Here is a 15,484-nt window from a genome sequence, read left to right as displayed (position 1 = left end):
CGATCATGTGTAGAGAATTCCGATTGGACAAAGTGCCACGCATGCTCAGATCAAATTACGAGACCAAAGCTATTGGCTACTAGCCTGAACGTAGTCCCCTTGTAACAAACAAACGTCATCACGTTCTGAACGATCGGATTTTCCAACAACTTTGTCCTACCGTTTGTATGCAACACCAGTTTTGGACAAAATCCGTCAGAAAAAATTGGCTTTTGTTGTCGGAATGTCCGACTGTGTGTACAAGGGCTAAGTGTTGGAAGCAACTTGATTTTATTAACACCGATGTCTCTGTAAAATATTATACTGTGTGCCATGTCCTGAAATTAGGTCAGCACCGACTCTAGTGGGTAGTGCGCTCACACTGGATCCTGTCATCTCTCTATGTCTATGTTTCAGTTGTATTATTTAATGCAAATGGCAATGCTGATGCACTGACTTTTCATTTTATATAAATTGTAATCTGTATTCTTTCAATAAAGCACCACTGTTTGTTAAAAAAAAAGTGGACAGAGTAGAAGATAACCAGACAGATTGGGGTAGTGAGTTCCAGAGGATGGGAGAGGCTCTAGAGAAGTCCTGGAGGAGAGCGTGGGAGGAGGAGACAAGGGAGCTAGAGAGGAGAAGGTCTTGGAAGGAGCGGAGAAGACGGTTTGGGTGATATTTGGAGATAGGATTGGTTATGTAGCTTGGGGCAAAATTGTAAATGGCTTTGTATTTTATTGTTAGTGTTTTGAATTTTATTCGTTGGGCAATGGGAAGCCAGTGGAGGATTGGCAGAGAGGGGTGGCGGACATTGAACGGATGGTAAGGTGAATGAGTCTGGCAGTGGCTTACATGATAGACTGAAGAGGGGACAGCCTATGGAGTGGTAGGCCAATGAGGAGAGAGTTACAATAGTCAAGGTGAGAGATAACCAGGGAGTCCTAAGTTGCTTAGTGGTCTCTATGGTTAGAAAGGGGCAAATTTTTGAGATGTTTCAGAGGTGAAGTCTGCAGGATTTTGACAGTGATTGGATTTGGGGCTGAAAGGACAGGTCAGAGTCTGGGTTACATGAGGGGAGGGACTGATGTTTGTATTATTGCTTTTGATTGAGAAATGAGGGGAGGGGGCATGGGACAGAGGAAACATTATGTGCTCAGTTTTAGAAAGATTGAGTTTGAGGAAGGGGTGTGACATCTATGCTTAAGAGGAGGGCCGGTTTAAAAAAAATAAAATTAAAAGTCAGCAGCTGCAAACACTGTAGCTGCTGACTTAATAAGCACACTTACCTGTCCAGGGCGCCCGCGATGTCGGCCGCCCCGAGGCCGACCCGTCCCTCGGCTCTCGGGTCCTGGCGCCGCCATTCTATCTAAGGGAAACAGACAGTGGAGCCTTGCGGCTTCACTGCCCGTTTCCTACTGCGCATGCGCGAGTCGCGCAGCGCTTTGTGAATGGGGCGCGCTGTGTTCTGGGACACACAGTTCCCAGAACACAGCGCGACCCATTACCCAGAAGATTCTGCACGGAGGAGAGAAGAAAGAAGATCTCCATGGAGGAGGAAGAGGCAGATTAGGATGATGTGCCTAGCAACAGGCATTTCTGGTAAGAAATCTTTTTTTTTTTTTCAAATTTTTTATGTATTTTTTTTTTTCAGGGTGGCCCTCCACTTTATATTAGTAAGTTAGTAATGCGAGTGGCCTTTTGCATTCTATGCATTAAGATAAAAAGCCTTCTGTGTGTAGCAGCCTCCCCAGCACCCCCTAATTACTTACCCGAACCCCATCTCTATCCAGCAATATCCAGTGTCTTAGCCATCCGGGACTCCTCCTGATTGGCTGAGACACAGCAGTGGCACCATTAATCAAAGTCAGTTAGCCAATCAGAAGATAGAGAGGATGGGGCCGGGGCTCTGTGTCTGAATGGGCACAGGGAGCTTTGGCTTGGCTCGGGTGCCCCCAAAGGCACGCTGCTTGCTGTGGGGGCAGGAGAACAATAGAAGAGGAGGATCTGGGCCACTTTGTGCAAAACCATCTGCACAGAGGAGGTAAGTATAACATGTTTGTTATTTCATTTTTAAACAAGACTTTACAAGATTTTACAGTGTGCATGTGCACTGCAGTTTATTCATCCTGGCAGCTGGTAGGTGCATGCGCAGCTCAGTGTACAGTTCAAAAAGTCTGCAAGACTATTATCAACATTTTGAAGTGACTAGAGGACAGCTGCTTTACTATGTTGGCCTGTGATGTCACACATGTACACGAGGAACGAGGAAAACTATTTAAAATAAAATAAAAAATGGTGAGAAAGAAGAGAAGAATCTATTATTGCAGAGGAGACAGAAACTGGCCCTGTGCAGTAATCCAGTGTCAAACTTTCCTATAATAAAGACCGCTCACTGCTACTCTCTCTCCTTGTGCTGGGTGACTGGTCTCGTCTCCACTCCCTCCTGTAATTTTCCGCAGGCAGCCTGCAGTGGGTGGAGCCGCCTAGACATTTGGTGCACACTAAGCCCCTGTACACACGGTCGGAGATTCTGCCAACCAAATCCGTCGGATTTTGTCCGTCAGATTTAGTCTGACGGATTGTGACGGATTTAGTCTGATGAAACTGTTGCATACACACGGTCGGACTAAGTTGTTGAAAAATCTGATCTTTCAGAACGTGATGACGTAATTTCGTTACGGTGGGACTAGATTCAGGCTAGTAGCCAATAACTTCTCATAGACAAAAAGAGGTTGCCTGCTCATGTGCAGAACGCCAACTATTGGTGGACAATTTGACTGCTGTCAGGACCTGATCTCTCTGGAGCCGGCTAGAGAGATAGGACTGGTTTACATCCACTGTCAGCAAGTGTGACCAGCAAGTTGTGGACATAAGAATAAAAAAACAAAAGAGTAGGGAATGTGGTGTACCAAGCATATTTGACATCCTGGGCGGCACTATACAACAAAACTATTTGCAGTCATAATGAAATCAAACAAGTTATAATAATGGCCAGAGAACAAACGCAGGCCGTGAAGTACTTCCTCGTACTGGTGGTCAGTGAGGTGCCAATTTACCTTGTGGGTGAGTGACATGCCCATTAGACTGGTGCCCAGTGGATAAGGATCGCGCCTTAGCTTGGTGCTCAGTGGGAAGAATGCCCCTTACATTGGTGGTCAGGGAAAGAATTCTCCATATATTGTCCTCTTACATTGGTGGGCAGAGGATTCCATAACCTTGGTGGTCATTGAGAGACTCAGTAAGAGAAGGGTCCCATTACATTGATAGTCAGTGGGAAGAAAAATCCCCCTTACATTCAGGGGAAGAAATCTCTATACACAGGTATCCTTTTTTATTGGTGCTCAGCAGATAAGGACCTCCTTAAGCCCCATACACACTATCAGATTTTCTGCTGAGTTTTTCCTTCAGATTTACCAAAACCATATAATATGAGGACAAACCTTAGGAGTTTCAATGGGTATGCAATCAGGCAGACCCTTCTACTACATGGTTTTGGTAAATCTGAAGGAAAAACTCAGCAGATAATCTGATAGTGTGTATGGGGCTTTAGATTGGTGCTCAGCAGAAAAGGACCTCCCTAGATTGATGCCCAGTGTATTGTCATAATCGATTAGTTTGCCGATTATTGTTTCGATTAATCGAATAATCGGTTAATAACCTTAAATATATTAAAATAACGGTAATTTTGTTGCGATTTGCATTTTTACATTTTTTTTTTGCCCAATTTGTTGTTGGGCAGATTAAAAAAACACAAATTACCACAAAAACGCATTATTACATGCTTTTCTGCAGCTTCTCCACTGAAGTATATTGAACCAAAAAAACAAAATAGCAGTTTTGTGTTTAAAAAAAAGTCCTTGTCTTTTCCAAATACGCAGCAGCTGAAAAAAAAAAAAAAATCAACGCGAACGTGTCCCATAGGAAACCATGTAAATGAACTGTAGTGTGTAGTTCTGAAAAAAGCACCAAAAAACACAGAGGTGTGACCCAGGCCTGAGATGTTTAGTAACATAATGGGGTTAAAAAAAAAAAAAAATTGTACAAAAAGAGCAAATAATCACTACTGTAAGGGGTTCATTTTTTACTATAGGACAGTGAAAGTAATATTTACAGTAGAAATTTGCTCTTTGTACTATAAAGGGCTAATTTTCGTTTTTTTTTAAACCCCATTATGTTAGTGGCCGATTAATCGATTATGAAAATAGTAATCGATTAATTTCATAATCGATTAGTTGTCGATTAATCGATTAGTTGTTTCGGCCCTACAGTACAGTGTATTGGAATGACCCCCATGTAGACAGTGCAGTGTATTGCAATAACCCCCCCCCCCATATACACAGTACAGTGTATTGGAATGACGCCCCCCCCCCACACACACACACATATACACAGTATAGTGTATTGGAATGACCCCCACCCATTTACATAGTACAGTGTATTGGAATGACGCCCCCCCCCCCCACACACACACACATATACACAGTATAGTGTATTGGAATGACCCCCACCCATTTACATAGTACAGTGTATTGGAATGACTCCCCCCCCCACATGTACATAGTAGAGTGCATTGAAATGACCCCCACATGTACATAGTAGAGTGCATTGGAATGACCCCCACATATACACAGTACAGTGCATTGAAATGACCCCCACATGTACACAGTACAGTGCATTGGAATGACCCCCACATGTACATAGTAGAGTGCATTGGAATGACCCCCCCAAGGCTGACTCCAGGTGATTTCAGACACACCATGGGGGGGGGGGGGGGGGGGACCAGCCATACTGCCATGTAACGCCTCCTAGGGCTTCTAGCGGTTATTTTTCTTCCATTTTGGTCTATGCGTCCGTGGCGCAAACATTCAGCCGGTGTGTCTGGGAGCAGCAGAGTTTTGGCAGAAAAAAAACATTTCATGCGCCTAACCACATGTTACCGTGTCTGTGCGGTGGGCATGTATAATCATGTCTGTGAGGTGGGCGTGTAAACGTGTCTCTGCGGTGGATGGGTGTCTGCGCTGTGGGCATGTATAATCATGTCTGTGAGGTGGGCGTATAAACACGTCTGTGCGGTGGGCATGTGAATACGTCTGTGTGGTGAGCATGTATAATTGTGTCTGTGCGGTGGGCGTGTAACTGCATCTTTGTGGTGGGCGTCTGTGCGGTGGACGTGTATAATTGTGTCTGTATGGTGGGCGTGTATAATTGTGTCTGTGTGGTGGATGTGTGTCTGTGTGGTGGGCGTGTATAATCGTGTCTGTGTGGTGGGTGTGTGTGTCTGTGAGGTGGGTGTGTATAATCGTGTCTGTGTGGTGGATGTGTGTCTGTGAGGTGGGTGTGTATAATCGTGTCTGTGTGGTGGGTGTGTGTCTGTGTGGTGGGTGTGTATAATCACGTCTGTGTGGTGGGCGTGTAAACGTGTCTGTGCGGTGGGCGTGTATAATTGTGTCTGTGCAGGGGGGCGTGTAAACGCGGCTGTGTGGTGGGTGTGTGTCTGTGCAGTGGGCGTGTAAACACGTCTGTGTGGGGGGGCGTGTCTGTGCGGTGGACGTGTATAATCGCATCGGTGTGGTGGGTGTGTAATTGTGTCTGTGTGGTGGGTATGTAAACGCATCTGTGCGGTGGGCGTGTGTCTGCACAGTGGATGTGTGTAATCGTGTCTGTGTGGTGGGTGTGTAATCGTGTCTGTGTGGTGGATGTGTAAATGTGTCTGTGTGGTGGGCATGTGTCTGTGTGGTGGGCGTGTAAACGCGTCTGTGTGGTGGGAGTGTAAACGTGTCTGTGCGGTGGGCGTGTAAACATGTCTGTATGGTGGGCGTGTAATCGTATCTGTGTGGCTGGAGTGTAAACGTGTCTGTGTGGTGAGCGTGTAAACGTGTCTGCGTGGTGGGCATGTATAATTGTGTCTGTGCAGTGGGCGTATGAACGTGTCTGTGCAGTGGGCGTGTCTGTGCGATAGGGGGTGTATAATCGTGTCTGTGTGGTGGGCGTGTAAACGCGTCTGTGCGGTGGGCATGTATAATTGTGTCTGTGCAGGGGGCGTGTAAGCGCATCTGTGTGGTGGGCGTGTCTGTGCGGTGGACGTGTATAATCGTATCTGTGTGGTGGCTGTGTAATTGTGTCTGTGTGGTGGGCGTGTAAACGTGTCTGTGTGGTGGGCATTTAAACGCATTTGTGTGGTGGGCGTGTAATCGTGTCTGTGCGGTGGGTGTGTATAATTGTGTCTGTGCAGTGGGCGTGTGTAATCGTGTGTGGGGTGGGTGTGTAAACGTGTCTGTGTGGTGGGCGTGTGTCTGTGCGGTGACATGTAAACATGTCTGTGTGGTGGGCGTGTAATCATATCTGTGTGGTTGTTGTGTAAATGTGTCTGTGTGGTGGGCGCGTAAACATGTCGGCGCGGTGGGCATGTATAATTGTGTCTATGCGGTGGGCATGTAGAATTGTGTCTGTGCGGTGGATGTGCATAATCGTGTCTGTGTGGTGAGCGTGTAAACGTGTCTGTGTGGTGGGCGTGTCTGTGCGGTGGACATGTATAATCGTATCTGTGTGGTGGGTGTGTGTCTGTGTGGTGGGCATGTAAACGCATCTGTGTGGTGGGCGTCTATAATTGTGTCTGTGTGGTGGGCGTGTGTCTGCATGGTGGACGTGTGTAATCGTGTCTGTGTGGTGGGCGTGTCTGTGCGGTGGACGTGTATAATCGTATCTGTGCGGTGGGTGTGTAATTGTGTCTGTGTGGTGGGCATGTAAACACATCTGTGTGATGGGCGCGTAGTTGTGTTTGTGCAGTGGGCTTGTCTGCACGGTGGACGTGTGTAATCGTGTCTGTGTGGTGGGCGTGTACAGTATAATTGTGTCTGTGCGGTGGGCATGTAAATGTGTCTGTGTGGTGGGCTTGTTTGTGCGGTGTGCGTGGCCCAAATACATTATTATTCTGGCTAAATAAGCGAATGAACACCCAAGTGCTTGACACGCTTACACACGTTATTCACACGCCAAGTGTTTTTGCTGCTGGGTGGAAGGGCGCCTGGAAGAGAGATAGAAAAATGTCCTGTGTCCGTGAGCTCTAAGAACAGAATGAACAGGCTGCATGTAAGAACCCCTCCCCCCTACACTCCCTCACACTGTGCCTGATACCTGAGGGGAGCCCGCGCACCGCCCACACCAAGATGGTGCCGGTGTTCTGCCTAATACAGTCCGGCCATCATTTGCTGTCCGCTCCGTACTGCGCATGCGCAGTACGGAGCAGCCGAAGCTTCGGAAAAAGTCCGAAGTTGAACGGCGCCTGCGCCGTGAGTGGAGGCGGTAGCCCCACTATCCAAGCGGACATAGGGTTAAGAATTTTAGAGGGCCCCTCGCGGGCGAGCTTCGCTCGCCACGCTTCGGGCTCGGCCTCGCTGCGCTCGGCTCTTTTTTATTCTAACTCTATGTCCACTTGGATAGTGGGGATAGAACCTGGACTCACGGCGCAGGCGCCGTTCGTCCTCGGCAATTTTCGGAATCTGTGTTCCTGTGTACTGCGCATGCGCAGTACGCAGGGGACAGCTTCTGATGGGGGACTGTATTTTACAAGACACCGGCCGCTACGTCCGCCGTGTCGGAGTATATGAGAGGTGAGGTGTCGGGGATGAGGGTTCGGTTGGTGTCGGGGGACAGGCGGGTCAGTAGGAGGAGGGGTTGAAGGTCAATGACACGCCGCTCGCTCCACTCACTGAGAGGACCTCCAACATGGCGGCGGGAGCGGTCTGTGTCTGGTGGGGTCACGTGTGTGGTTGTCATGGTGACCCGCCTCTGTCAGTGCGGCCTAGTAGTACACAGTGCCGGGGAGCCTGACTGGCAGTGAGGAGGAGGAGGCCAGGCACAGGGGGGGACCAACCGGGGAGAGGGGTAACGATCTTTGTATTATAATTATGTGGGGGCGGGGTAATTTTTGTCATTTCTGGAAATATTATCGGTGGATCCGGGATTATTATTATTAGAGGAATGTGGGGTGCTCTATTGTTATAATTCTATTATTATGGGATGGTGGTGACTCCTGGGGGTGTTATTACTGTTATTTGGTCAGATCCCTTGTTATTATTAGTGAGAGGAGGATGGGGGAGGGGTAATATTACCATTACTGTTATCCCTATGGGAAAGGGGTGCTCTATATTATTTGTGGGACTATTTTGATGTTAATAAGGAAGGGGGGTGGGGGTCTCCATTATTGAACTCCTATGATTTTATAGGAACTTCAGTGCTCCGCGTACAATAATCACTATAATGTGTGCAGCATGGCGAACCAGCTAAGTGTGCGCCCTTCACCGGAATTGCGATGGTCGGTATTGGCGGGGTGAGACTTCATGGACAGGTGTCAATGGTGGTGACTAAGGATGAGCTCAGGCGTGTTCGCACGCCCCACGTGCAGAGCCCGCCAGGAAGTCAGCGCAGCAGTAATCGCAGGCAGTGAGACATTGCCCCGATCTCTGCAGCCGTACATCGGGAAATGTCTCACTGCCTGTGATTAGCGCAGCGCTGTGTCAACTTCCTGGCGGGCTCTGCACGTGGAGTATGTGAACACGCCTGAGCTCATCCTTAGTGGTGACCCTTGATACGGGTATCAGTGGTAGTGGCACGTGGTGGAAGATATTAGAGGTAGTTACACCAGATGTGAGGTATTGGCAGTTTTGCGATGTGATTATTATTATACAGGTTTTATATAGCGCCAACAGTTTGCGCAGCGCTTTACAACATGAGGGCAGACGTTAGTTACATTACAATTTGGTACAAGAGGAATCAGAGGGCCCTGCTCGTTAGAGCTTACAATCTAAAAAGGAAGGGTCAGTTGATACAAAAGGTAATAGCTGTGGGGGGATGAGCTGATGGAGGAAGTAAAACAGTGTTAGTTAGAAGCAGGATAGGCTTCTTTGAAGAGAAGGGTTTTCAGGGATCACCTAAAGATGGATAGATTAGGGGACAGTTGGACAGATTGGGGTAGGGAGTTCCAGAGGATGGGAGAGGCTCTGGAGAAATCCTGAAGGCGAGCATGGGAGGAGGTGACAAGGGAGCTAGAGAGCAGGAGGTCTTGGGATGACCGACGAGAGCGGATTGGTTGGTATTTTGGGACTAGGTCAGTGATGTAGCTGGGGGCAGAGTTATGGATGGCTTTGTAAATTATTGTTGGTGCTTTAAATTTTATTCGTTGGGTGAGTGGAAGCCAGTGCAGGGATTGGCAGAGAGGGGTGGAGGACACTGAATGGCTGGTAAGGTGTATGAGTCTGGCAGCGGCATTCATTATGGACTGAAGGGGGGATAGTCTATGTAATGGTAATCCAACGAGGAGGGAGTTGCAGTAGTCAAGGCGAGAGATGACCAGGGAGTGAATTAGAAGCTTGGTGTCTTTAGTTAAAAAGGGGCATATTCTGAAAATGTTGTGGGGGCTAAGGCGGCATGATTTGACTGGGTATCAATGATGGTGACACCTGAGGAGTTGGTATCAGCGGTAGTGACACCTGGTGGGAAGATATTGGGAGTAGTGACACCTGATGGGTGGGTATCCGTGGTAATGACACCTGGTGGGATGATATTGGCGGTAGTGACACCTGATGGGTATCAGCGGTAGTAACACTAAGTGGGCAGATATTGGCAGTGGTGACACCGGATGAGTGGGTATCAGACACGTGGTTTTTATTAGCAGTGGTGACACTTGAATTGCGGGTATTGGCAGTTTTGCCACATGATAACTGGGTACCAATGGTGGTGACCTGATGAGTTAGTATCTGTGGTGGTGATGACTTCTGATGGGCGAGGATTGGCGGTGGTGACACATGATGAGTAGGGATTGGCGGTGGTGACACCTTATGGGAGGGTATGCGCAGTGGTGACATGTGGGTATCAATGGTAGTGACACTTGATGGGAAGGTATTGGCAATGATGATATCTGATGGGCTGGTATTGGCAATTTTGATATGTGATGACCGGGCATCAGTGGTTGTCACACCGGCTGGGTTGGTATCTGTGGTGGTTGATGACATGTGGTGGGAAGATATCGGTGGTGGTAAAATGTGATGAGTAGGCATCTTCAGTGGTGACGTAATGGCAGGGTATCCACGGTCGTGACACCTGATGGTTCATTTTCTGTATTGGTGATGACAACTGATTTGGCATGATTGGCAGTGGTAATGTGATGAGTGGGTATTGGCAGTGGTGACATCTGATGAGGGGTTGCTGATAGTGGTCACATCTGATAGGCAGATATCGACGGTGGTTAATACAGTGGATATAAAAAGTCTACACACCCCTGGTAAAATGTCAGGTTTCTGTGATGTAAAAAAAAAAAAAAAGAGACAAAGATAAAGACTTTTTATAATCTATAGTAGTAGGTATCAGTGGTAGTGACACATGATGGAAGGAATTGGTGGTGGTGATATCAGATGGACATGTATTGGCATGTTTTGATCACACCTGATGAGTTGGCATCTGTGGTGGTTGACGATACCTGATGGGTAGGTATTGGTGGTGAAATATGAAGCCACGTGACCTTGATCGTGACGTCACCCGTGTCCTACACGCTGATCTTTGTGGATACATGCTTCTATTTGTATGCCATTCATCCTTAGCACTGGGGCACAGTGTGTGTTTTGTCAGTGCTGTTTACCTTCCTTTTTTAAATAAACAAGTTGTGATTATTCAGAGAGCACTATTGTTGCTTTTATTCCATGTACCGTTTTTGGAGCTGATGAGGAATCCCACGTGCAATCTTGGTACCATTCACAGAGAGCTTGCTGACTAAATAACCTTAAAGGGAACTGCTGTTTTGACCTGACTGATCCACTCGGGGGTCCCCCGTATGAGTTGAGCGGTCATTTCTCTTGGAGGTTGTCACACAAGTCGCCTTATATGGCTGATTTATCACTTACTGCACTGGCGATTCGCTGCTGTTCATCCCAAACAACTTGTGTTTTATGAAGAAAATATAAAGACTGTATCGATTTCAAGTATTATTTTAGTTTCAGTTTTATGTGTTTGCGCTGTACTGCCTTTTTCTGCTGCCAATTTGGGGATTTGATATTTTGACCCTCAGGATTCAGCTGCTGTATTAGGTTTTTTATGTTGCGCTGGTTGATCTCTCTGTATTTGGTGAAATAGATGAGCTGGTATGTTCAATTGTGACATGTAATGGAAAGATACCCACGGTGGTGACACCTAATGGTCATATACCTGTGACGGTGGGGACATTTTGATGAACAAGGATTGGTGGTGGTAAGAACAAGTGATGAACGGTTAACGGGGGTATTTGCACCTGACGGGACGGTATCAGCAGGGGTGACAATGTTATTAGTGGTTGTGATATGTAATGGGAAGCTATTGATGGTGGTGACATTTGATGGGCCGGTTTTGTCAGTTTTGGCAGACAATGTCTGGGTATTTGTAGTGGTTGATGACATCTGGTGGGCAGGTATCAATGGTGATAAAATGTGGTGAGCGGGTATCTTTGGTGGTTTTAGGTGATGGGAGGGTATCCATTGTGGTGACACCTGATGGTCAATTATCTGAAGGGGGGTTGGTTTTGGTGGCACGTTGTGAGCAGGTATCGGCAGTGGTGACATCTGATGGGAGGGCATCGGTGATGGTGAGATTTGATAGTCGGGTATCAGTGGTGGTGACATTTACTGTGTTGGTATCGGCAGTGGAGACCATCTGATGGGATGGTATTGTTGATGGTGAGATCTGATAGCCAGTCAGATATCAGTGGTAGTGACATTTACTGTGTTGGTATAGGTGATGGGGAGATCTTATATTCAGATATCGGTGGTGGTGACCTTTACAGTGTTGGTATTTGTAGTGGTGACACCTGATGGGTGGGTATGAGTGATAGTAAGATCTGATAGTCAGATATTGGAGGTGGTGACACTAGATGTGTTGGTATTGGTAGTGATGACACCTGATGGGTGGGTATGAGAGATGGTGAGATCTGATAGTCCGATATCGGTGGTGGTGACACTAGATATGTTGGTATTGGTAGTGATGACACCTGATGGGTGGGTATGAGAGATGGTGAGATCTGATAGTCCGATATCGGTGGTGGTGACCTTTACTGTGTTGGTATTTGTAATGGGGACACCTGATGGGTGGGTATGAGTGATGGTAAGATCTGATAGTCAGATATTGGTGGTGGTGACACTAGCTATATTGGTAGTGGTGACACCTGATGGGTGGGTATGAGTGATGGTGAGACCTGATAGTCAGATATCGGTGGTGGTGACATTTACTGTGTTGGTATCTGTAGTGGTGACACCACCTGATGGGTGGGTATGAGTGATGGTAAGGTCTGATAGTCAGATATCGGTAGTGGTGACACTAGATGTGTTGGTATTGGTAGTGGTGACACCTGGCTGCTCCTATCACAGTTGTCACTGAACTCCTTGGCATGAATATTACTATTTTTCAGTTGACACCGTGCCCCTTCTATCGGGGGTGGGGGGGGGGGGCGTGTGAGTTTTTTGATTACATTATTCTCCATATCACATCACATTCCACTGCACATTATATTCTTTTCCTAAAACAGAAGCTGTCCCCCCTAACTAGTATTCCCGCTCTAACAAACAGGGTAGTGGTCACTGTACATTATTAGGTCTATTAACAGTAAATCTATCAGTATTTTAGCTGTTGTGCTCACTCTGGAGCTGGCGCACTGGTGCATTGTATTTTTTGGCTGTTGTGCTCACTCCGGAGTCGGTGCGCTCGTGCATCATTCTGACATGTACTCATGAATGTTCTAGTCAGTACATGAAGAACACTCAGAGGTGTGAACCGCTCACTGCCGTGGCGCACACATCCCATCATGCACTCTGACATGCATTTGTCTACACCAGAAATGTTCTAGTGTGACTGGCGCCCCCGCACTCCTCACAGCTGAGCGGAGCGCTGCACTATGACCACACCTGGGACTACCCATCTAGTGGTGCCATCCAAACCTGTGCAGCTGTATTGCTGTACTCCCTGACAGTACGCTCCCAGACTCCACATGCAGCAGTTTAGCTGCATATCCTGAGAGTAACATTATAGGAGTCTTTTACAACTTCTGTGATTTATACTAAATATCACAGCGATGTTGATGCCTGGAAAACATGACATGTGGCTAACCCACCTCTGAGTGATTCCCTATAAGATACATAGTGGTATTATCAGTATCCAGCAGACACATTTTTCTTCTTTCCACAGGGAGTCAATGAGCAGGCATGGAGAGGAAGCCGTTCGGCATGGCTGCTCAGAAGCAACAAGCACAGACTTGCCACAGGCCTGGAAATCCCCAGACTGCTCCAGAATCTGACAAGGACTCCGGGTTCTCAGGTACGCTCATGGTCACAGTATCTTTATTGCGGCTTACTGTGTACCCTGGCTCATGTAAGAACTGTCTATGTTGTCCCTCAGCAGCTAACCAGATACAAAAGTTAATTTTCCAGTGCAGGTTTGGCAGAGATGGGGGCTTTCAGGCCATGCAACTCGTGACTCACGGCACATAAGTAGTTTAGTGTTCCTGTGAGACGTAGACTCTATCATCCAGTGGCAGGCAGTGAGGAAGTAATGTAAGGCAGGTAGGTGAAATCCATTTATCAGCAGAATGCCAGTGTCATTGAAGGCAGCTATAACCCCCATAATATGTGTCTGCACCAAATCCAACCAATAGAATGGCAGCCACTCAGATCAGCTTGTAACTAGCAAAGAGAAGGCATATTTCAAGCAATACAGAGGCACACCGGGGTCTTCAGGAAAGGTGCACATGGTACAGGCAGTACAGGCACACACTGGGGACCTTCAGGAAAGGTGCACATGGTACCGATGCACACTTCAAGTCTTCGGGAAAGCTGCACATAGTACAGGCACACACTGGGGGTCTTCAGGAAAAGTGCACATGGTACAGGCAGTACAGGCACACACTGTAAAATCTCTGTAAATCTAAAGTGGTAACCTGTAAAGGCTTTTAAAGCATCGCCTATGGATAATAAAACTGTCTTGCATGGTTTTAAAGCATAACATGTTTGGTATTTATTTACTCGGCATAACATCATCTTTTATATTTTACCAGACAATTTGGTATTCTATTGTGTTTTTATGCATTACAATTCAAAAAAGTGTAATTTTTATTTTTTTTAGCCCAACCCCTGAAAAACCACCCCACCATAATCCCCCCCCCCCCCCTCCACCAAATGATTTGGACCAGGGCACAAAGCAAGGTCCATAAAGACATGGATGAGTGAGTTTGGGGTGGAGGAACTTGACTGGCCTGCACAGAGTCCTGACCTCAACCCGCTAGAACACCTTTGGGATGAATTCGAGCGGAGACTGTAAACCAGGCCTTCTCATTTAACATCAGTGCCTGACCTCACTAATGCGATTCTGGCAGAATGGTCAAACATTCCCATAGACACACCCCTAAACCTTGTGGACAGCCTTCCCAGAAGAGTTGAAGATGTTATAGTTGCAAAGGGTGGGCCAACTCCATAATGAACCCTATGGACTAAGACTGGGATGCCATTAAAGTTTGTTTGTTTGTGTGTAGGCGGATATATCGCGCACACACACACACACTATCTCACAAAAGTGAGTACACCCCTCACATTTTTGTGAATATTTTATTATATCTTTTCATGTGACAACACTGAAGAAATGACACTTTGCTACAATGTAAAGTAGTGAGTGTACAGCTTGTATAACAGTGTAAACTTTCTGTCCCCTCAAAATAACTCAACACACAGCCAATTAATCTCTAAACTGCTGGTAACAAAAGTGAGTACACCCCTAAGTGAAAATGCCCAAATAGCCATTTTCCCTCCCCTGTGTCATGTGACTCGTTAGTGTTAAGGATTTGGGAAAAAAGAATTGTTGCTCTATATAAAGATTGCCTAGGCTATAAGAAGATTGCCAAGACCATACAGCAATTAACAAGACAGGTTCCACTCAGAACAGGCCTCACCATGGTCAACCGAAGAAGTTGAGTGCACGTACCCGGCGTCATATCCAGCATTGCTGCAGAGGTTGAAGGGGGGGTCAGCCTGTCAGTGCGCAGACCATATGCCGCAGAATGCATCAAATTGGTCTGCATGGATGTTGTCCCAGAAAGAAGTGTCTTCTAAAGATGATCCACAAGAAAGCCCCTAAACAGTTTGCTGAAGACAAGCAGACTAAGGACATGGATTACTTGAACCATGTCCTGTGGTCTGATGAGACCAAGATAAACTTATTTGGTTCAGATGGTGTCAAGCGTGTGTGGTGGCAACCAGTTGAGGAGTACAAAGATAAGTGTGTCTTGCCTACAGTCAAGTATGGTGGTGGGAGTGTCCTGGTCTGGGGTTGCATGAGTACTGCCAACACTGGGGAGCTACAGTTCATTGAGGGAACCATGAATGCCAACATGTACTGTGACATACTGAAGCAGAGCATGATCCCCTCCCTTCAGAGACTGGGCCGCAGGGCAGTATTCCAACATAATGACTCCCAACACATCTCCAAGATGACCACTGCC

The 15,484-nt window shown here is 47.0% G+C and overlaps 1 protein-coding gene across 3 annotated transcripts in view; it reads left to right on the top strand.

Moving 5' to 3' along the window:
• The window catches only part of CIPC (CLOCK interacting pacemaker), a 33,601-nt gene that overhangs the window by 3,551 nt on the left and 14,566 nt on the right, over window positions 1-15,484 (top strand). The window contains exons 1-2 of one of the 3 annotated variants that reach the window (XM_077463626.1): window positions 7,556-7,592; window positions 13,183-13,311. In XM_077463626.1, coding sequence (XP_077319752.1) covers window positions 13,200-13,311 — 112 coding nt within the window. In that variant the 5' untranslated portion in view covers window positions 7,556-7,592; window positions 13,183-13,199. Of the gene's footprint in view, window positions 1-7,555; window positions 7,593-7,671; window positions 7,867-13,182; window positions 13,312-15,484 lie in introns of those variants that run through there. The other 2 variants (XM_077463625.1, XM_077463627.1) reach the window with 2 other exon arrangements.

Source organism: Lithobates pipiens, unplaced genomic scaffold (assembly GCF_037356315.1).
Source record: "Lithobates pipiens isolate NorthernLeopardFrog02 unplaced genomic scaffold, aLitPip1_a1.2 Scaffold_30, whole genome shotgun sequence".
In the NCBI taxonomy this organism is placed as follows: Eukaryota; Metazoa; Chordata; class Amphibia; order Anura; family Ranidae; genus Lithobates; species Lithobates pipiens.
Note: the sequence above shows the minus strand (reverse complement) of the source record. Positions and strands in the feature narration are given on the sequence as shown.